We start from the raw sequence: 24,155 nt of genomic DNA on the forward strand, positions 1-24,155 counted from the left end.
TGTTGCTAAGTTTGCAGATGATAAAAAGGTATGCAGAGGGACAGGTGGTGTTGAGGAAGCGGGGAGGTTGCAGAAGGACTTGGTCAGGCTAGGAGAGTGGGCAGTGAAGTGGCAGATGGAATACAATGTGGAAACGTGTGAGGTTATGCACTTTGGTAGGAAGAATAGAGGCATAGACTATTTCCCAAATGGGGAAAAGCTTCGAAAATCTGAAGCACAAAGGGACTTAGGAGTCCTAGTTCAGGGATCGCTTACAGTTAACATGCAGGTTCAGTTGGCAGTTAGGAAGGCAAATGCAATTCATTTCGAGAGGACTAGAATACAAGAGCAGGGATGTACTGCTGAGGCTGTATGAGGGTCTGGTCAGACCCCATTTTGGATATTGTGAGCAGTTTTGGACCCTGTATCGAAGGAAGGATGTGCTGGCCTTGGAGGGTGTCCAGAGGAGGTTCACAAGAATGATTCCGGGAATGAAGGGCTTGTCATATGATGAAAGGTTGAGGGCACTGGGACTGTATTCAATGGAGTTTAGAACGATGAGGCGGGGGGGGATCTCATTGAAACTCACAGAACACTGAGAGGGATAGATAGTGTGGACATGGAGTAAATGTTTCCACTAGTAGGAGCAACTAGAACCCGAGGGCACAGCCTCAGACGAAAGGGACGATCCTTTAAAACAGAGATGAAGAGGAATTTCTTCAGCCAGAGGGTGGTGAATCTGTGGAACTCATTGCTGCAGAAGACGGTGGAGGCCAAGTCACTGAGTGTCTTTAAGACAGTGCTAGATAGGCTCTTGATTAATAAGGGGATCAGGGGTTACGGGGAGAAGGCAGGAGAATGGGGATGAGGAACATATCAGCCATGATTGAATGGTGGAGCAGACTCAATGGGCCGAAAGGCTTAATTATGCTCTTATATCTTATGGTGTAAGCTTTATTGACCATGTTCTCAACCAGTCCTGCCACCTTCAATGCTTTATACCTCATGCTCCTCAGATAAGCTGATAACAAGTTTTTTTTAACTGGATGTATTATGAAGATAGTTTTCTTCTGGTTGTCTGTTTCTCCCTGTCAACCAAAACATTCTGATCTTTCACAAAACCAGGGCCGTGACTTTGAAATGGGACATGGTGCTTTACAATACCAGCTATTACAATATTAATTTGCCTAGTCTGAAATCAGACCACGAGTAGCAGTGTTCACCTAAGGTAGCAATCTCCTAATTGAGGCAGTTCTTGTTGATGCTGTGCAGTTAGATCTTATTTGCTGTGATTTTGACTGCCTTCAAGAAAAGGTCAGCTAGCTTTGGGGAAGTTCTGTTGAAGCAAGAAAATTTAGAACATATATTTAAAAATGGGGACAGACACGACTCAGACTACTATTGTCCAACTAAATCAACATCACCGATAGATAAAATAATGGAAACCGTTCAACAGAATGTCTATGCTGTTGTAACCTTAAAAGAAACCATCAACTTGATTGAGCAGAATTATGTTTGACAAACTCTTTAGGTACACATGTGGAATTCTCCATTCCTGAAGCTAAGTGTCAGTGCCAACGGAGGATCCACAGGTGTTTCACAACGGGAAAATTGGTACAAAACCCTCACTGATTTTGGTACCGGTGAGGGGCTAGTCCCGGCGCCGTGTGAAACACCTGCGGATCGCTCGCCAAATGGCCGGAGAATCACCGGGTCCTGGGCCGCACATGCACAGGGCTGACACACTGCACCGTTCACTCCGGAAAACATGGCGCCAGCCTTGCTGAACCGTGTAGCCGCCCATCCCGACCCCACAGCCCACCTCATTGCCACCCCCCACCACTCCCCCCAGCCCTAGCAGAAGCCCCCCCGGCCAGCGGCATGGATCCTGACTGAGTGTGTTGGCACTGGACACTGCCGCAGCCGGCACGCCAGGAAGATCGAGGGAACCCAATCCACTCTGCTCTATGTGAGTCTTGCATAAGACAGGTGGGTGGTTAAGAAGTTGGTAAAAAGAATACAGGTGGGTAGAACTTCATGGTCTTCCTCCAGTTGATTTGAAGGTGGAGATGGGGGGGAGGGGGGTGTCCCAGTGACACCTGGGCCCATTGAGTCCTTGAGTGATGAATTATGGCCACTTTAGTGTCTCCTTCTGCCCCCTCTACTATTTTACCTGTGGTAGGGCTATGTCCACACCAAGCAGCTTTTTCTAGGAGACTGGTTTGTAACCTCCTTTGCAGTTCCCTTGTACCCATCAGAGACAATACCCCACGTCATACCCTCCTTACCCCTAACCCCAGCCTCTCATACCCACCTCTCAATCCTTTCAATCCCCTCGCTGGGGCTTGTCAGCTAGACCCTGCCAAAATCCCAGACTTACCTTCAGCCTGGCCTTCATCACTTCCTCTTCTTCAGGGACTGGCTGCTTTCCCAGCATGGGCCACCGCTTGAACATAGCACTGCTCGAACAACAGAACTGCCAGCCATCCAATTGGTCCAGACTCGGTGACACAAAGAGACCTTTAGGTGGGCGTGACCCAGATTTACGTAAACATGTCGGCACCCAATGCTCCCGAGCCCGTGAACGAACGCCCATGCCTGAGAAGCCTCGCCATGGCACCATTTAGCACTGATCCACACAAAAGTGGACCAGGAGTAATGGCAACTAGGGGGGGGTCTCCCCAGACTTTCTCAAACGGGCAGTTAAGAGTCAACCACATTGCTATGGGTCTGAAGAAACATGTAGGTCAGATCAGGAAAGGCTGGCAGAATTCCTTCACTGAAGGACATTCATGAACTAGATGGGTTTTTAAGAGAATCCAGTAGTTTTATTATCATTATTAATGAGAGTAGTATTTTATTCCATTCTGTTCCTCCATGCCCTTTTACTTTCTGGTAATTTTCCTAATGTACCAATCATTTTGTTGTGTACACCCATCAGCCACTTTTTTGGTTTTTGGAGTCATATTCGGCTCAAAGCTTTGGATACAGTTTTCCAAAGAATTGGCAAAATGTCAGGTTCTAACTGAAAACCAAAATGTTTCTCCAGAGACACAGACAGTTTTTCTGACCAGATCGTCTGACACTCTTGTCAAAACAAATTGGGACACATGGTTTGCGGCATCACTCTGGCGGGCAGGGCATAATAGATCTGGCAAGGTCAGCTCCACAGAGATCCACAGTGCAATCTTTAAAGGGTGAAAAAATATACTCCGTCCCACACCCCACAGCTATGGGGGAGCCCCCCACAAGCTTCGGGGTGACCCCCAACCTCGGAATTATCGGGCGTCACTCATCCCCCCACTTCCTCCCCCCTTCCCGCTCTACCGTCGGCGCGAGTCCCTCTTCACCCCCCCCCCTCCCCTCCCATCACACATAAGGGGAGCCACCCCCTAATGGAGGAGGTTTACTACCGTGGCAGTGCCCACCTCACTGCCCCCTAGCATTTCCTCCGGTACGTCCAAGGTGCTGGGGGTAATGTCCAGCCTTTAAATTGATGTAAATTCACGCAAATCTGGTTCATGCGTTTCTTGGCGTGAACCAGATCGGTGGCGGTGGGGGAAAGGGGGGTGGAAAATCTCAAACCGAGACCTTGCCAGCCCAAATCCCATTATGGCCCTAATGCGAGATTTAGCGGCCATGACATGTTGATGCATGCAGCCAGTGCAAAAGTTGGTTAGCACTGGCTGCAAAAATCATGCTAATGGAGAGAAGGCATGAAGATGCCCCATTGTCTGTATTTCAAACAACAAGTATATCATGATGTTTTCAGGCATTATCCACTTTTTCCCCCAATTGGATTTCAAGAATACGATACCAGCTGCTTTTTATCTTTCAGTTAATCGACAAGAACGCAAATCCCTTATTCAGAATTATCAATTTGCTGTAGCAAGTTAAAGCTTGTCTTATTTTACTGATGTGAAATCTATCACACCAGACCACCACTTTCATTAAAGCTTTGTCACCCACTTTTATAGAAAAGAAAATGGATTTCCTGGTGTGGAGTTACCAAAATCAGAGAAGTTTATTTCTTAGATTTTGCAGTTGGAGGTAGAAATTGGGTGGTTGGGCTTGATTACAGGTCTTCAACCCACCTCTGTCTCCCGTGGGCCATGAAGTGCCATTTTCACAGGATTGGGGGTGAGCCCCGAGATGGGTCTGCCATCCTAGTAGTGGTTTGGGGAGGGATGGAGAAGGAATGGAGGTGGGATTGACCCACCTTTGGGATGGCGGGGGACGACGGCGCGGGCGGGCTGCAGGGTCCTGGGGTGGGGCGATCTGGCCCCGGGGGGTGCCCCCACGGTGGCCTGGCCCACGATCGGGGCCCACCGATCCGCGGGCGGGCCTATGCCGTGGTGGCACTCTTTTCCTTCCGCCTTCGCCATGGTCTCCACTATGGCGGAGGCGGAAGAGACCCCCTCCACTGTGCATGCGCGGGGATGCCGTGAGCGGCCGCTGACGCTCCCGCGCATGTGCCGCCCAGCAAAGTCATTTCCGCGCCGACTGGCGGGGCACCAAAGGCCTTTCCCGCCAGCTGGCGGGGCGGAAATCAGTCCGGCGCGGGCCTAGCCCCTCAAGGTAAGGGCTCGGCCCCCCAAGATGTGGAGAATTCCGCACCTTTGGGGCGGCGCGATGCCGGACGGATTCGCACCGTTTTTGGCGCCGGTCGGCGGACATCGCGACGATTACGGAGAATCCTGCCCCAGGAGTGAAAATGCTGCCAATAGATCCTTCAGCATTTGGGAAGAAAAATGATCCGGTAACATTTTGGGTGGAGATTCTTCATCACAATTAGACATTGGGAGATTATTGAACATGCCTCACACTCAACTTTTATCTGCTGCTCTCCCCTCCCTCTTCGTCACATGCAGCCTCAAAAACTGGCATTTCTCCCAATACGCAGTTGTGATGAAGGTGTTAAATCCAAAACCTTTTCTCTTTACCGATGCTGATGGTGTGCTGTGAATTTCCAGTATTTTCTGCATTAATGACTGAACACTCAGATCGTAGACATTGGAGGCAAAACAAAGAAGAGAAATTAAGCTAGAATATAGTTGAAGTTATATTCTCTCGTCAGGAACTTGGTGAAAAATACTACTGCTCGCATCATTAGCTTCAGCACAGATAAGAGCAATGGGCCGCGATTCTCCCAAAAGGGAACAAGGTCCCCTAGCGAGCGCGTTTAGCCTCGCGTTTCCCAGCGGTCACACTGCCGAGAAACACATGGCTATTCAATGCAGCTCACATTGAATAAGGGGCCTGAACGGGGAACATGCAACCGAGGCTGCACACAGCCCTGTTTTGTATAGTGGGGAGCTCCCCTCGCGGGAATTCCCCATTGTAGGGAGAGATCGGGATGCCATTTACAAATGGCGTCCCGATTTCTGAGGCCCCCGAAATAATTTCCAACCACCTCCCCAGCCTGAACGCGCTATGGAAGGGTCATGGCCACCCTAACACCCACGCCAGGCAACCCCGGTCCAATTGCACATGCTCAATAAAGCCCAGTTTGGCACCTTGAAAGTGCCGATCTATCACCCTGGCAGTGCCCGTGTCAGCTGGCAATGCTACCTGGGCACCTTGACAGTGCCAACTGGCACCCAGGTTGCACTGCTAGAGTGCCAGGCTCCACTGCCAGGGTACCCAGGTGGCATCAGCAGTGCTATGGCTAAAATATGAATAGTAGATGGCAGGGTAGCACAGTGGTTAGCACTTCAGCTTCACGGCGCTGAGGGCCCGGGTTCGATCCCGGCCCTGGGTCACTATCCGTGTGTAGTTTGCACGTTCTCCCCATGTCTGCGTGGGTTTCACCCCCACAACCCAAGGATGTGCAGGGTAGGTGACTTGGCCACGCTAAATTGCCCCTTAATTGGAAAAGTAGAATTTTTTTTTTTTAAATATATGAATAGTAAATTGGGATATTTGCAATTATTGTAAGTCCACTTGACAGAGGGATTAGTTTGTTCCTTATTAATCAAGTATAAGATTTCCACATTTTAAGGGAAATATTTGTCTCAGAATTGCTAGTTGCTGGTGCATATTTCAGTTTCATTTTCTGCCCCTGAAAAGCTCTCTTTCTTGCCTTGTTACTGAAGAAACCACTCTCCTGTCTCTCCCGTAGCCACTTCTTTTGCATCTTATCCAGCATCATAGAGTGTGACATCCATCTCCTGTTAAACGAATGTAAGGATAATGTACTAAAAATGTGCGTGTGAAGAATATGTAATCCAGAGCTGCAGAATTCCTTTCGAACACCATCTGGTGTTTATACAACTTGAAGAAATTCCAGGAAAATTTGGAATTTTGCATTAAATATTGTACATTCTGGTTCATCTTAAATACTATTTTGCTTTACAATTGATCAACCTTTCGCCTAAGAAAAAGACTTTGGTGTTGATCAATAAACAATTAGACCATCGCTTCCCTATAGGTTTCAGTGCTCCCCTCTACCAACTGAGCTATCAAAGGAAAACACTTTTTCCCTCCAATACCCTCCCCAGTTCACAGAGAAAAAATACCTTTGCATTTTAGCACACAGATGCTCTCACTCCTTGATTATATGAGAATTACAGGTGAGGAGAATCATCCAGCTTGGTTGAATTCCTCCATCTCGAAGATCCTGGGTGGAATCGTATAGAGGCAACAGGGGTCTTGGCTGTCAGCTGAAGTGCAGATCAGAATCCTGCATTGTTTCTTTTCAATAAGCCCTGTCACGTCATAAACCAGTCAGGCAGTTAACAAGCCAACGGTGGGATTTTCCCAGGACCAAAGGTCCCGGGGTTGGAAGTCCTGCCTGCCAAGAACTGGCAGCATTCTGTGCTCAGCAGTGCCAGGGTAGACAGTGGCTGCTGCTGGCACAATGCCCACCTGAGGCCTTGGATCGAGGCGGATCCCAGGCACAGGTGAATAATGGTTGGAGGAGGTGTCGTGGGATAGAGGTCATGGGGGTTTAGCAGCAGGGGTGTCAAGTGGCTTCCAGCACTGCCCCGCACTTCCCGATGCTGCATGCTAAATTGCCTTTCGTGTCCAAAAAGGTGGGATGGGGTTACTGAGTTATGGGGATAGGGTGGAGGTGTGCGCTTAGATAGGGTCTCTTTCCAGGGGCTGGTGCGGACTGGATGGGCCGAATGGCCTCCTTCGGCACTGTAAATTCTATGATCCCTTGCTCAGCCACTGATTGCCTTTAAACGAGGGCACCTCCCTTCTCAGAGCTTTGCCAGGGTTTGCTTGTTGTACTTCCCACATGGCGAACCCCACCGCCTGCTGCAGGGTTAATGTCAGTGGCGGCAGAATGAGGCCCTTAAGTTGCTGGTGGGGTGGGAAGGCCATCCGTGGGCTTTCCCATCACAGATTTAATTGTAGTGGAGGCAAGAAGGTGGCATTGCCTCCATTCGCTACCCCCCACCCCCCCCCCAAACCTGGTTAAATATCCCTTGTCACCAAACTCCTAACATTTAATTGTTTCTTAAATGATTGCAGAGTTTTGTCTCCACTTTTCTGATTGGAAGTCTAGTATATGTGTTGATTAATCTTTGTGTGAAGAAGAGCCTTCTGGTATCAGTCTTAAATGTACATTTTAATGGTTTAGAATCCACAGGCAGAAGGAGGCTATTTGGCCATTCGAGTCTGCACCGACCCTCTGAAAGAGCACCCTATCTAGTCCCACTCGCCCACTCTATCCCTGTAACCCCATAACCCCACCTAACCTTTGGACATTACGGGGCAATTTAGCATGGCCAATCCACCTAACCTGTGCACCTTTGGACTGTGGGAGGAAACCGTATCACCCAGAAGAAACCCACACAGACACGGGGAGAATGTGCAAACTCCACAGTTACCCAAGGTTGGAATTAAACCCGGGTCCTTGCGCGATGAGGCATCAGTGCTAACCACTGTGCCCCACCGTGCTGCCTTGTGTGAATCTGTGTGCCATGTCACACTTCTATAATTTAAAATAATATTTTGGATTTGCCTCTTCCTGATTTTTAACTTTACTGTGTACCTCTGTACAGCTGCCTCAACGATTACACAGTGCAGATTGCAATTCTAGCATGTCTCTCCTCATAACCAAGTCTCTCCACTAGGGGTCAGCCTCATGGCTCCTGTCTGTACTGCTTTCAACACTTTAATGCCTCCCATGTTTCTCAATTATCAAAATCAGACTTGACGGTTGTTCTACCGCTAATTCCAGCTAAACCTCTGGCGCAGTTGCTTCCCACTGGAAAGGTTCTGTGTAGTTCATGGAAATTCCTAATCTATTGCAAGGTGAGTACTTGTTACTTGCTACACTTGCTGAATATGTTCTTGGTGTGGATTGAAGCTGTTTGGATTGTGGAAGTTGGAGAGGGAGAGATGGCAGGTATTAACATTGAGTTACTTCATTAAGGACACCAAGTTACATCTGATGAAGTTTAGCAGTCGAAATTCCTGTGAAAATGCAACTTAATACACATGTGAAAGTAGCTGCTTAACACATAATGGGAGAGCGATGCACCGTAATGATACTGTACTGTCGCCTCATAGCACCAGGGAGCTGGGTTCGATTCTGGCCTTGAGCGACAGTCTGTGTGGAGTTTGCACATTCTCCCCGTGTCTGTGTGGGTTTCCTCCGGGTGCTCCGGTTTCCTCCCACCGTCTAAGGATGTGATGTGGAGATGCCAGCATTGGTACTGGGGTGGGCACAGTAAGAAGTCTTACAACAACAGATTAAAGTCCAACAGGTTTATTTTGAATCACTAGCTTTCAGAGCGCAGCTCCTTCCTCAGGTGAATGTCTATATGCGCGATCTTCTTGGAGATCCTCTCCACTTTGAGCCAGCAGTTTGCAGTGTCGATGGTAACTATTATGTGGCCTTGGGCGACTGTCTGTGTGGTGTTTGCACATTCTCCCCGTGTCTCTGTTGGTTTCCTCCGGGTGCTCCGGTTTCCTCCCACAGTCCAAGGATATGATTATCATAGATTATCATAGAATTTACAGTGCAGAAGGAGGCCATTCGGCCCATCGAGTCTGCACCGGCTCTTGGAAAGAGCACCCTACCCAAGGTCAACACCTCCACCCTATCCCCATAACCCAGTAACCCCACCCAACACTAAGGGCAATTTTGGACACTAAGGGCAATTTATCATGGCCAATCCACCTAACCTGCACATCTTTTCACTATGGGAGGAAACCGGAGCACCTGGAGGAAACCCACGCACACACGGGGAGGATGTGCAGACTCCGCACAGACAGTGACCCAAACCGGGAATCGAACCAGGGACCCTTAGCTGTGAAGCAATTGTGCTATCCGTGCTGCCCTGATGTGGAGATGCCGGCGTTGGACTGGGGTGGGCACAATAAGAAGTCTTACAACACCAGGTTAGAGTCCAACAGATTTGTTTTGAAACACTAGCTTTCGGAGCACAGCTCCTTCCTCACCTGTGGAAGGAGCTGCGCTCCGAAAGCTAGCGATTCAAAACAAACCTGTTTTACTTTAACCTGGTGTTGTAAGGCTTCTTACTGAGTCCAAGGATATGCAGGTTAGGTGGATTTGCCATGATCAATGTGCGGGATTAACGGGATAGGATGGGAGAGTGGGTCCAGGTACAGTGCTCCTTCAGGAGGGTCAGTGCAGACTCGATGGACTGGATGCTCTCCTTCTGCACTGGAGTCTATGAATAAACTCAAAACTGATGTTGGACCAAGCCATCCAATTTTCAGGTGATTTTTAAACTGTTAAGTGACTGGTGCCTTATTTTGTTTAATTTCATTTGAATTGCAGGAAACCAACCGGCCCCACTCGGATCAGTGGAAGGGTTCAATCCAAGCAAGAGAAAATGGGAAAGTCTACCATCAATGAACACCCCGCGCAGCTCTTGTTCCAGTCTCCAAATTGACAACATGCTCTTTGTCATCGGTGGTGTGGCACAGGGCCCCAGTAATGCTGTGGAAGCCTTGTGTGACCGAGAGAGCAGCTGAACACTCTGAAACTCTGAAACAGCCGGGGCGTGCATTAGTGATTACTCAAGAACTTGTAGGCTTCTTGGTCCTGCCAGTGTTGTTTGATGATTCTGGTAAAGAATCACAGTGTTGTCAGTGAAAGCTTTATTTGTGATACAAAGACATATGAGAAAAAAGTTAAACACAAGGGTGATGTTTTTCCTTCGAACTAATTTAGTACTAACTTTGTACTGGTTTAAACCCAATGTAATAAACCAAGGATTTATGAGATATTGATACAACTTTTAGAAAGAACAGAAAGTTAAAATCAAGGTTGCACAGTTCATTTCACTAATTGTGATACTAACGTTCAGTGGACGATTCACATCAACGGGTTGATGATGCAAAGAATTCAAGACGAGCTCAATAGATTATGTCCAATCACTTATTCTATCAACTTCACTTTCCAGTCCAAGGTTGTTTATATAAAGGAAATTTGGGAAAGAATTCTGCCCTATTTGGGGCATTCCCTTGTATCCAGCAATAGGTACCATTCTTCCAAAGGATAAACCCTGAAGATTTGAAGTCAAAAGGAAATGTCAAAATCTCAAGATAGGTATATAAGAGTCACTTAACAGTACTCTAGGGTCAAAGGTAGCAGTAGAACCACAAAGTTGAAGATGTTCAAAGTTGGGTCCAGTTTAAGGTTGCTATTGAAAAGTTTTTTAAAAAGATGTTTCCCAACAGTGTACATTATCACAGGTAGAATCCGGTAGTTTAACAAAGTATTCTAGATATATGTTACATGAGGATTGAGCATAATCCCTGTGAAGTTTCTGTACTAATGCCACACAAAGTGCTATAAGGCTTTTATAGTTGTGTTGAACCAGTGTGAGTGTTGTGACATTCCTCGAGTCATGTTCTAACACTATAAGTGATATTTCTTTAATAATGTCACAACAGTGCAAACATTCTAGAGTAATGTTGCATTAATACAAGTGAAATCGTATAATTATGCTACTCAAGTCTAAACACAGAAACATTCTACAGTACTGCTGTATATGACATAAGAACTGCCTGTGCAAGCACTATACTATTCTAACAGAGATTCTACATCAGGTTGGGTTTGTAAGGATCTTGAACTGCGAAGCTACCAAGTGCTGTGAAGTCCCTGTGGCAGTTCAACACCAATGTTCATAAAGTTCCTTTACTTAGTATCAAATTAAGTGCTTTAAGTTTCCTTGGAACGCATCATCCAATATAATTGATTTGCCTATTTTGGATGCCACATTTATCAAATTTGTACAGTAGTGGTGCATTAGTACTAACATTTTATATATCTTATTCTGGTATTGAAACAATGTGTTCACTGTGAGACTCCTACACTAGTACTATTACCAGTTTAAAACCCTATAGTGTCATTGGTACCACAATAGGACACGTTCATAATGTATCATTGGAAGTAAAGATGTTATAGTACTATTCTATCAGGATGAACCATATTATGTTCCTACTTAAGATACAACTTTCAGGTCAAATTTACATGTGGATCAGCAGTTCAGAGTCTCAGATTTTTGCTCTTTTCTAGCTCCATTGCCTCCACCATCACAGACTTAGAGTAATGAATTGATTCCATTATAACATACTGAAAGAACACAACCTACAGAATAAAACCATAGACTCTTACCCAGTTTGCAGAGTAGTGTCAGCGAAAGCTGGAATTCCTGATTGTCTTTAGACAGTGTAATCTGATTGGGGTGAGTGGGGTGGCACTACTTAACATGTCTCACATATGGTAGCAGGTTGACAGAAAAAAGTTTTTCTGCAGAAATGTAACATTAATATTAGAATATTAGATAGTATTGTTCTAAATCAGTTTAAGGGAGGTTCCTTTAGCAATGCCACTCCTTTACAAGTAAGTTTTCTTTTTAGCAGTACCACTCTGACAATCTATTGTGTGTTATGTGAAGATCCTTTAACAAAATTACTACAGTGCTTCATGAATTAGTGTTGCCTGTGATGTCCCTGTAGAAGAATCGCTCCAGTGCATTATCAGTGCCCTTATAGTGATCTTGCTTCAGTATGAGTGATGTTCTGATAAATCTGTACCCCAGCCCAAATCTGGTGAGCTTCCTTTGGTAATATTAAATCAAAATAGTCATCATGACATTCTTGTAATAGAGTCATAACAATATCATTGAGATGTCTGTTGAAGTCCTGAACCAGTGTAAGAAAGATGAGCCCATTTGCTCCAGTCTGATTATGGTAATATGACTTTAGCACAGCACATAATGCAAGTTAGGGGGATATGGTGGCATAGTGGTGATGTTACTGTACTGGTAATTCTGAGGCCCAGACTAGTTCCCTGGGCGCACAGGATCAAATCTCATCATGGCACCTGGTGACATTTGAATTCAGTGAATAAAATTTGGAATTAAAACCTAATCCCAGTAATGGTAACTGTAAGGTTCCAGGCGAGCGACCACGAGGAAGCGATGACGGATTAGAAAAACACAATATTTATTCAGCTACTCAATACACTCCCACACCCCGCGATCGCTCGCACCTGGCCCACACTCCGTCCAAGATATTTATGTCCCAAGGTCCCCTAGGTTAAGGGTGTGGCTCGGCTCCCTCACTTGGGGAGATCATATTCAGGTGGGGCCACGAGGAACCTGATGGTGCAGACCCCGTGGCCTTGGGTAGGGTTATAACAGTAACCATGAAACTATCGTCTATTGTTGTAAAAACCCATCTGGTTCACTAATGCCCTTTAGGGAAGGAAACCTGTCATCCTTACCTGGTCTGGCCTACATGTAACTTCAGACTTACATTAATGTGGTTGACTCTTAACATCCTCTAAAATTGCCGAGCAAGCCACTCAGTTCAAGGGTAATTGGTGATGGATAACATGTTTGCCACATCCCAAGAGGAATAAAAAAGTAAGGTTCCAATAATAATGCAACACCAGAGTAATTGATAAGATATTTTAACTATGTTGCAAAAGGGTCAATGAGGTGATGCCACACCAGTATGAGCAATGTTCCGTAGTGTTGCACAAATGGAAGTAATGTGTGTTTTCTATATTAGGGCAAGTTTCTAAATAGTCTATGTGAGCCTCTGAGAGATGGCATCAGTCTAACTGAAGTGTGGTTGTTGTAGCCAATTAGTGTGAATATCAAAACATACATGTGGACATAGGAACAGGAGTAGGCCACTTAGCCCCTCAAGCATACTCCACCATTTAAGGGTCAGTGAGATGTATACAGTAGTACAGTATTAATATTCTCTTGAGGTGTCACATCTATGTAATTGAAGTGCTTATGGTAGCAACAGGTATTCACGAACACTATAATTGTCCTTTCTTTATCTCTCTCCACTTAAAGTTTCTTCCAGTAGTCACCCCAGTTCAATTGCAAAACAGCACTGTGATCTTCCTAATGTAGTTCAAGAAAATCTTGAGTGAGGTTCCTATAGTATTACTACACCTGTATGAGATCCCTACATTACTACACATGTATGAGATTCCACCAATATTACTACATCTATATGAGTGAGATTCCTACAGCTGTGTTGCCCCAATCGAAGTAAAGTTCTCATCATACTGCTGAACCAGTTTGAATGCCATGGCGTTTCTATAGTAGTGCCAGACAGCCATACATGAATCTTATGATAATATCACTCAGTAGAAATGTGTGAGGCCCTTCTATTAATGCTGCTGTGCTATAAGCGAGGATCCAATACAAAACTGTTTTCCTTTATCGTGCTCATGCAGGTTTGAATGAGAGCTTGATTATGTGCGCACTTAAAAGAGGGACGGCCAAAAATGACATATTTCAGGGTTAGCAATGAACAATTTACATAAAATCTCTGACACTTATGGAAATATGAACACAAACAATAAAAAGGCAATTCATTTTGGCTAATTAAATTGTTTTAATGATGTTTCTTGTTTATCGATTATACATTGTGTATCAAACAAATCGCCAACAGAGGAGAAACAGTTAAAGGGACAAAGCTTTGAGAAAGAGTCATTGGACTCGAAACGTTAGCTCTTTTCTCTCCCTACAGATGCTGCCAGACCTGCTGAGATTTCCCAGCATTTTTTCTTTCGTTTCAGATTCCAGTATCTGCAGTAAATTGCTTTTAATAGTTAAAGGGACACTGTCTCTTCAAAGTTTTGCATTATGCAAGTATTAAAGTGTAAATATATATGTTCCTTCTGTTGTTTCATCAAGTTAATATATTGCAATACAAAAGTTCCCACATTACAATATAGCAACGTTATTCCAATGACTGTTTCATTTCATTAAGCCATTTGAGCAAGTGATGCAGTTTGTTAGATGGAGACTTATTGTGATTTTTTAAAAACTTTAACTCTGTGCGGTTAAATCTAGGACAGCATTTAATGCAGATAATGGAGGTCCTTGCACACCGGCTGAAGAGACAGCAAAAGTCCGCACTGCTACCTATTGGGAAGGCCTGCTGTATTGTGTGCCAGTAAAGCTCTTAACTGGAGAGCAGTGGGCCTTCCCTGGGATCCAGAACCGAGGGGGCAGGAGTCCAACCCCTGAGAATGTTTTGCCAATCAAAGGCTGGTAGCCAGGTGTGGCAAAAAGTGCCATGGAAACAGTGGCTGCTTGTGGTGGTATGTATTAAGGGTAATACGGTACACCATGAATGCCGAGGAGCCATTGGAGGACAGATGCTGGATCCCGATTGGATCCGCCGCCTACTGGGCTCCACCCAGATAGGCGGGGTATAAGAACCTGGGTTTAATCCCCGCAGCTGCATTCTGTGACTGAGCTGCTGGGGAACGAGTCTGAACAAGTCTGCTCAATGAAGCCTCGATTGAAGTTCTTTACGTCTCGCCTTGTGTGTGATCGATGGTGCTACAATTTATTGAGCAGACTTAAAAAGGAATATGGAGCTCCGGATCACCCCGGAGTGCCTGCGAATCGGCCCCCACGCAGCTAACGCAACATCGGCGTTTAAACACTGGCTGGCGTGCTTTGAGGGGTACCTCCGAACGGCCCCCGGCAGACCAACAGAAGACCAGAAGATGCAGGTCCTGCATTCCAGGGTGAGTCCCGAAATCTACTCACTCATTGAGGACGCGGAAGAATTCCCAGCGGCGCTCAACTTGCTGAAGGAGATCTACATTAAGCCCGTCAACCAGGTCTACGCACGCTACTAGCTCGCGACGAGACGACAAATCCCCGGGGAATCGCTAGACGATTTCTTCAATGCTCTAACGTTCCTGGGACGAAACTGCAACTGCCCAGCGGTTACGGCGAACGAACATACGGACCTCCTGATCAGAGACGCTTACATAGCAGGTTTGGCATCGTCGCAAATTCGCCAGAGACTTTTAGAGAAAGACTCTCTCGGACTCACAGAGGTACGGGCCCTTGCAGCCTCCCTCGACATGGCCTCCCAAAACGCCCGCGCCTATGCCCCCGACCACGCTGCAGCCCCTTGGGCTCCGTGGACCCCCGCCGCGACCAGCCCCCCGGCATCCCCAACCCCTCCGCATGCGTGCGCAGCCAGAATCCCAGACCACCCGGGGGGGGCCCCGCTGCTACTTTTGCGGGCAGCCAAAACACCCCCGCCAGTGCTGCCCGGCCCGCTCGGCCACCTGCAAACGCTGTGGTAAAAAGGGGCACTACGCAGCGGTGTGCCAGTCCCGTGGGGTCGCCGCTATCTCCGGGGAACAAATGGGACCACGGGCTCAACCCCCCCCCCAGCGACCCACGGGCGCCGCCATTTTGGACCCCGGACACCACGAGGGGGGGACGGGCGCCGCCATCTTCTACCCACGGGCCGCGTGCGATCCATGGGAGCGGCGATTTTGTCCACCCCCGGCCGCGTGCAACTCATGGGAGCGGCCATTTTGTCCACCCCTGACCGCGTGCGATCCATGGACGCCGCCATCTTGGCTGACAGGCAAGGACCCCAGCGTGGACGGCTCCACACTGCCTGAAGACAACGATCTGATACACCAACCACGTTTGGCATCGGTGACCCTCGACTATGTGGTGTTGGGTGTTCTGACACACAGATGAGCCAACACGGTTGTATATGGTACAACGCTATTTTATTTAAACTTACTATGTACAGTTTTGTCTTTGCACTCTGCACGTGGGGGTTTCCTGCTTGTGATGTTTGAACAGCTCTTTCTTGTTTCTTTGTCCCCAGACCTACTGACCACCAGGTGTCGTGCTCGTGCTTTTTATGTGGTTGGTGTTCTTGTCTGTGATTGGTTGTGGTGTTGTGTGCTCTGATTTGCCTGTTGGTGTGTCCATCATGATGTGTGTGTTTGAATATCATGACATCCCCCCTTTTTACAAAGATATGTGCCTACGTGGTAATAAATATGATTGTGTCGTGAGTGCATCTAAGAGTGTGTGTGTGTCGTGTGCAGCATGTGCATATGACGGAACTATGTACATGGGGCGATGTCGGGTGCGTCACATGAACCAAGTTGTACCATAACATAACATAAATGCGAGCGAGAGAAGAAGGAAAAAAAAACTTGAACAGTTGTCCAGTCAGACGACATCTGGAACGATAAACAACAACAGGTTATCATGTAAAATTGTGCAACTTGTTAAACATATGAACGGTATTATAAGTCCAGTCTAATGGGCTTGCGACGAGTTCGGGTTGATCGCCTCAAGGGTGGATCAAGAACCACCGGCTGCTGTGCAGGCATGGCCATGGGTGGCGATGGAAAGGGCGTGATGTGCGGCAGCTCCACAAAGTCATCCTCGGAAGCCTGTTGAGGATCTGGCGTGTGCGTACTGTGTGGCTGTGAGCGTGGAAGTCGGCGAAGGGCGCGCCGATTGCGGCGACGCACTGAACCATCCGGCATGCGAACCAGGAACGAGCGGGGAGCCACTTGTCGGAGGACTTCGGCCGGTGCTGACCAGCCACCATACGGTTGATGGACGCGTACTTTGTCTCCGGAGGACAGGGGGGGCAGGTCCGTCGCTCGTGTGTCGTACCGACTTTTCTGGCGATCACGCTGCAGTTGCATGTTCCGAAGAACCGCCTCATGGTCTGTTGTTGGTGCCAGGATGGAAGGTACCGTCGTCCTGAGGGAGCGACCCATTAGTAGCTGCGCTGGCGAGAGACCCGTGGATAGCGGGGCCGATCGATAGGCCAGCAAGGCAAGGTTAAAGTCCGATCCGGCAACAGCCGCCTTGCACAGGAGCCGCTTGGCGATGTGGACACCCTTTTCAGCCTTCCCGTTCGATTGTGGATGCAGAGGGCTGGATGTCACATGAGTGAAACCATATGCTGCGGCAAAGGACGACCATTCACGGCTGGCGAAACAGGGTCCATTGTCTGACATGACAGTCCTTGGAATGCCATAGCGAGCAAATGTTTCCTTGCAGGCCCCAATGACTGCGGACGACGTCAGATCATGGAGAGGCATGACTTCCGGGTAGTTTGAGAAGTAGTCTATAATAACGATGTAATCTCTGCCGAGCGCGTGAAATAGGTCAACACCCACCTTCGCCCAGGGGGACGTCACCATCTCGTGTGGTAGAAGTGTTTCCGGAGGTTGCGCCGGCTGAAACCTCTGACAGGTTGTGCAGTTGAGCACCATGTTGGCTATGTCTTCATTAATACCCGGCCAATATACCGCCTCCCGGGCCCTTCGTCTGCATTTTTCGACGCCCAAGTGGCCTTCGTGTAGTTGATGAAGAATCATCTGGCGCACGCTGTGCGGAATAACGATCCTGTGTGATTTCATAAGGACCCCGTCTATGTTGGTAAGATCATCTCGCACATTATAAAACTGGGGGCACTGCCCTTTGATCCACCCTTCCGTCATGTGGCGCATCACTCGCTGCAGAAGGGGGTCAGTCGCCGTCTCTGCGCGTATGTGGGCCAGACTAGGATCATCAGCTGGCAGATTTGCTGCTGTCAGAGTTACGTGTGCCTCAATTTGACGCACGAACCCCTCCGCATCTGGTGGTGTGCTCACTGCTCGGGAAAGAGTGTCCGCCACGATGAGCTCCTTCCCCGGAGTGTAGATCAGTTCGAAATCGTACCTCCTGAGTTTAAGTAAGATGCGCTGGAGGCGAGGAGTCATGTCGTTCAGGTCTTTGTTAATGATGTTGACCAGGGGGCGGTGGTCAGTTTCGACCGTAAATCGTGGCAGGCCATACACATAGTCGTGGAACTTGTCCAGTCCAGTTAACAAGCCCAGGCATTCTTTTTCGATTTGCGCGTAGCGCTGTTCGGTAGGGGTCATGGCTCGTGAGGCATATGCAACCGGGGCCCATGACGACGTGCTGTCTTTTTGCAGGAGTACCGCTCCAATACCAGATTGGCTGGCGTCTGTTGAGATCTTTGTAGGGCGAGTCGTGTCAAAGAAGGCCAGCACTGGTGCCGTGACCAGTTTGTGCTTGAGCTCCTCCCATTCCCGCTGATGCGATTGGTGCCAGTTGAATTCTGTCGATTTTTTTACGAGATGGGGCATATTTGTTGTATGAGAAGCCAGGTTGGGAATGAACTTCCCAAGGAAGTTGACCATGCCCAGGAATCTTAAGACAGCCTTCTTGTCAGCCGGTCGTGGCATGGCTGTGATGGCGCTAACCTTGTCTGCATCGGGACGGACCCCTGACCTTGAGATGTGGTCCCCGAGGAATTTCAGCTCCGTCTGGCCGAAGGCACACTTCGCACGGTTGAGACGCAGGCCATTTTGTCGTATGCGGGTGAAGACACGTCGTAGACGATGCATGTGTTCCTGCGGAGTGGTGGACCAAATGATGATATCGTCCACATATACACGTACCCCTTCGATGCCTTCCATCATCTGCTCCATAATGCGGTGGAAAACTTCAGATGCTGAAATGATGCCGAATGGCATCCGGTTGTAGCAGAATCTGCCAAAAGGGGTGTTGAATGTGCATAGTCTTCGGCTGGCCGGGTCCAGTTGGATCTGCCAGAATCCTTTGGACGCATCCAATTTGGTGAATATTTTGGCTCGCGCCATCTCGCTGGTGAGGTCCTCTCGTTTCGGGATGGGATAGTGTTCCCGCATGATGTTGTTATTCAGATCTTTAGGATCTATACATATACGGAGCTCGCCAGAGGGCTTCTTTACACAGACCATGGAGCTGACCCATGGCGTGGGCTCCGTGACCCTGGATAGGACCCCTTGGTCCTGAAGAATCTGCAGTTGTGCCTTGAGGCGGTCTTTGAGTGGCGCAGGAACCCTGCGAGGTGCGTGAACGACAGGGATGGCGTCCGGTCTGAGTCGAATCTTGTACGTGTATGGCAATGTCCCCATGCCTTCAAAAACCTCCTGGTTGTGAGCAAGGAGGGAATGGAGATTTGCGTGGAACTCAGCATCCGGGAAGTCGGATATCTCATCTGGAGAGAGAGACATAATGCGCTGTACCAGGTGAAGGACCTTACACGCCTGTGCGCCCAGTAACGAGTCCTTTGATGAGCCGACAACTTCGAAGGGGAGTGTGGCCGTGTACATCTTGTGGGTCACCTGTAGCTGGCAAGATCCTATGGACGGGATGACGTTCCCGTTATAGTCAACCATCTTGAGCCGGGATGGCGTGATGGGTGGTTTGACCTTCATGGCCTGGACTGCAGAATATGCAATCAGGTTGGCGGATGCGCCGGTGTCCAGACGGAAGGCGACGCGCGATCGGTTGACCGTCAGGGTGGCACACCACTCATCGGCTGGATTGATGGCATTGACCTTGTTGACATCGATGACGGAAACGCGGAAGGCATCCTGGTCATCTGCATCACTTAACTGGAAGTCTTGATGCGTGGGCTGGACGGTCCTGACTTGTCTGCGAGATTGTCGAGGATGCGCCGGATCCATGGGTTGAGCCGAACGACAGTGGGCTGCGTAGTGGCCCATCTTGCCACATCTGAGGCACTGTCGGTTTTTTGCAGGACATTGCCCTTTTAAATGTAGAGCTCCACAATTGCCGCACGTCATGACGTCACGGCGTTCGTTGCGCACCTGCGCATGCGCAGTGCGATCTTGCGGTGGGCGCGCCTGCGCAGTGCGTCTCTCGTTGTGGCCGTTATTTTTGGCGCGCACCTGCGCGGGAGATCGCGAAAAGCGCGGGAAGCGGCCGCTGTCGTCCGGGCCGTGGGTCGGGAAGTAATCAACGGCCTGGATGCGTTCGACGTCGTGGGCGGCCTGGCTTGCCGATTCGACGGCTGGGGACCCCCTCCGTGCCAACTCGGACGCCTGAAATTGGGCAAAACGGCAGGTAGCATTTTCGTGGAGGACACAGGCTTCCACAGCAGACGCTAAGGTGAGGCTTTTTATTTTAAGAAGCTGCTGGCGTAGGCCACTAGAGGCAACGCCAAAAACAATCTGGTCCCTGATCATGGACTCTGTGATGGTGCCGTAACCGCAGAACTGCGCTAGAATCCGGAGGTGCGTCAAGAAGGGTTGAAAAAGCTCCTCCTTACCTTGCAGGCGTTGCTGAAAGAGGTATCTTTCAAAACTTTCATTTACTTCAACTTGAAAGTGCTGGTCCAGCTTGAGGATGACCGTGTCATATTTGGACTGGTTTTCGCCCTCTTCGAACACCAGTGAGTTGAAGACGTCGGTGGCGTGCTGACCTGCGTAGAAGAGGAGCATTGCCATCTTCGTTTCATCCGAGGCACTCTGTTTTTCGGTGGCACGGATGTACAGGTCAAATCGCTGCCTGAAGAGCTTCCAATTGGTACCTAGGTTCCCCGCGACCTGCAACGGCTGCGGTCCGTCGGTGTGGTCCATGTCCAGAATGGCAGGTTAGTAGGCAGGTATCGATCCACTCCTGTACCATGTGGTGTTGGGTGTTCTGACACACAGATGAGCCAACACGGTTGTATATGGTACAACGCTATTTTATTTAAACTTACTATGTACAGTTTTGTCTTTGCACTCTGCACGTGGGGGTTTCCTGCTTGTGATGTTTGAACAGCTCTTTCTTGTTTCTTTGTCCCCAGACCTACTGACCACCAGGTGTCGTGCTCGTGCTTTTTATGTGGTTGGTGTTCTTGTCTGTGATTGGTTGTGGTGTTGTGTGCTCTGATTTGCCTGTTGGTGTGTCCATCATGATGTGTGTGTTTGAATATCATGACAGACTAGTCATGGCCCCGGACGCTCCAGACGACAACGACAAAGGTGCTGGTGAACGGGCATGAGACGCCGTGTTTGATCGACTCGGGGAGCACAGAGAGTTTTATTCACCCGGACACGGTAAGACGCTGTTCCCTTGTAATTCGGCCAAGCACCCAAAAATTTTTCCTGGCGGCGGGGTCCCACTCCGTTGAAATCAAAGGGTTCTGCATCGCAAACCTAACGGTGCAGGGGAGAGAGTTCAAACATTACCGGCTGTACGTCCTTCCCCACCTCTGCGCTCCCACCCTCCTGGGGTTGGACTTCCAATGCAACCTCCAGAGCTTAACATTCAAATTTGGTGGCCCTATACCCCCACTGACTATCTGCGGCCTCGCGACACTCAAAGCCGAACTGCCCTCCCTGTTTGCGAACCTCACCCCGGATTGCAAACCCGTCGCCACTCGGAGCAGACGATACAGCACCCAGGACCGGACGTTTATCAGGTCCGAAGTCCAGTGGCTGCTGCAGGAAGGCATAATCCAGGCCAGCAATAGTCCCTGGAGAGCCCAGGTGGTAGTAGTGAAGACAGGGGAGAAGCAAAGGATGGTCGTAGACTACAGTCAGACCATCAACAGGTACACGCAGCTAGATGCGTACCCTCTTCCCCGCATATCCGACATGGTCAATCGGATTGCACAGTACAAGGTCTCCTCCACCGTGGACCTTAAGTCCGCCTACCACCAGCTCCCCATTCGCCCTGGTGACCGCAAGTACACTGCCTTCGAAGCAGACGGGCGGCTATACCACTTCTTAAGGGTTCCATTCGGCGTCACGAACGGAGTCTCGGTCTTCCAACGGGAGATGGACCAAATGGTCGACCAGCACGGTTTACGGGCCACGTTCCCGTACCTCGACAACGTCACCATCTGCGGCCATGACCAGCAGGACCACGACACCAACCTCCGCAAATTCCTCCAGACCGCTAACGCCCTCAACCTCATCTACAACGAGGAAAAATGCGTGTTTAGCACCGACCGTCTAGCCATCCTTGGCTACGTAGTGCGTAATGGAGTGATAGGCCCCGACCCCGAACGCATGCGCCCCCTCATGGAGTTCCCTCTCCCCCACTGTACCAAAGCCCTGAAACGCTGCCGGTGCTTCTTTTCTTATTACGCCCAGTGGGTCCCCCAGTACGCAGACAAGGCCCGCCCACTAATCCAGTCCACTACTTTTCCCCTGTCGACAGAGGCCCGCCAGGACTTCAGCCGCATCAAAACGGATATCGCAAAGGCCACGATGCGCGCCATCGACTAGTCCCTCCCTTTCCAAGTCGAGAGCGACTCGTCCGAAGTAGCTCTGGCGGCCACGCTCAACCAAGCAGGCAGACCCGTGGCTTTTTTCTCCCTGACCCTACATGCTTCAGAAATTCGCCACTCCTCAGTAGAAAAGGAGGCCCAAGCCATAGTGGAAGCTGTGCGACATTGGAGACATTACCTGGCCGGTAGGAGATTCACTCTCCTCACTGACCAACGGTCGGTAGCCTTCATGTTCGATAATGCACAGCGGGGCAAGATAAAGAACGACAAGATCCTGCGGTGGAGGATCGAACTCTCCACCTACAATTATGAGATCTTGTACTGTCCCGGAAAGCTGAACGAGCCGTCCGATGCCCTATCTCGCGGCACTTGTGCCAACGCACAAGTGGACCGTCTCCAAGCCCTCCACGAGGACCTCTGCCACCCGGGGGTCACTCGTTTCTACCACTTCATAAAGGCCCGCAACCGCCCTTACTCCGTCAAGGACGTCCGAACAGTCACCAGGAACTGCCAAATCTGCGCAGAATGCAAACCGCAATTTTTCAGGCCAGATAGAGCGCACCTGATAAAGGCTTCCCGTCCCTTTGAACGCCTCAGTTTGGACTTCAAAGGCCCCCTCCCCTCCACCGATCACAACACGTACTTTCTTAACGTCGTTGACGAATACTCCCGCTTCCCCTTCGCCATCCCCTGCCCCGACATGACCGCTGCCACGGTCATTAAAGCCCTTGGCACCATCTTTACCCTGTTCAGTTTCCCCGCCTACATCCATAGCGACAGGGGGTACTCCTTCATGAGTGACGAGCTGCGTCAATTCCTGCTCAGCAAAGGCATAGCCTCGAGCAGGATGACCAGCTACAACCCCCGGGGGAACGGGCAGGTAGAGAGGGAGAACGGAACGGTCTGGAAGACCGTCCTACTGGCCCTACGGTCTAGGAGTCCCCCAACTTCCCGCTGGCAGGATGTCCTCCCGGATGCCCTTCACTCTATCCGGTCCCTGCTGTGTACCACCACTAACCAAACGCCTCACGAGCGCCTCCTTGTCTTCTCTAGGAGGTCCGCTTCTGGAACGTCACTTCCGACCTGGTTGGCAGCCCCGGGACCCATCCTGCTCCGGAAACATGTGCAGGCGCACAAATCAGACCCGCTGGTGGAAAAGGTACATCTACTCCACGCAAACCCGCAGTACGCCTACGTGGCGTACCCAGACGGCCGACAGACACGGTCTCTCTGCGGGACCTGGCGCCCGCCGGAGCTCCCCACCCGAGTGCAACATGGGATGGACAATATATGTGGCTTTGTCACTTTGCCCACATTAAAAGAAGGGGCTAACAGTTTCTGAGATTTAATTTTGGATCTTTCCTGTGGCTGATGTTTTCAGGAGTTATGAGGCACATGTTACTTTCTTTCATAATGTGCCCCATATCTTTGATCATATTGTATATCCTCACTTATTCCCAAAGTAATACCCAATATCATATTACTCCCAACAGTGTATCCGCTACAAATTGCATCAACCCTGCCACCACTATACTCTCAACCTCCCACTGTGTATTCTCCATCATATTCTTCTTCACAATTTATCCTCCAACATGTTGTTCCCGGCTGCAGACCCTCTATCATATTGCTTTCCTCTATACACTCTGTAACACATTGCCCTCCACAGTGTATCCTTTATCATATTGCTCCCTCTACTGTGTGCCCTCTGTCACAGTGCCCCCTCATTATGTACGCTCTATCACAGTGCCCCCTCATTATGTACCCTCCATCGCACCACCTCCCACGCTGTACTTTCTATCACAGCACCACCGCCATGCTGTCCCCTCTATCATAGCCAG

General features: G+C 49.3%; 1 protein-coding gene across 3 annotated transcripts in view; it reads left to right on the forward strand.

Annotated features, from left to right (window-relative positions):
- Nucleotides 1-13,828, forward strand: part of klhdc8b (kelch domain containing 8B) — a 157,065-nt gene extending 143,237 nt beyond the window's left edge. For all 3 annotated transcript variants that reach the window (XM_072472761.1, XM_072472759.1, XM_072472758.1), the window contains exon 6: nt 9,740-13,828. In XM_072472761.1, the coding sequence (XP_072328862.1) occupies nt 9,740-9,936 (197 nt within the window). In that variant the 3' untranslated portion in view covers nt 9,937-13,828. The remainder of the gene's footprint in view (nt 1-9,739) is intronic.
- The last annotated feature ends 10,327 nt before the right edge of the window (nt 13,829-24,155 follow it).

The sequence above is a fragment of the Scyliorhinus torazame genome, chromosome 13 (genome assembly GCF_047496885.1).
Source record: "Scyliorhinus torazame isolate Kashiwa2021f chromosome 13, sScyTor2.1, whole genome shotgun sequence".
Lineage (NCBI taxonomy): Eukaryota > Metazoa > Chordata > Chondrichthyes > Carcharhiniformes > Scyliorhinidae > Scyliorhinus > Scyliorhinus torazame.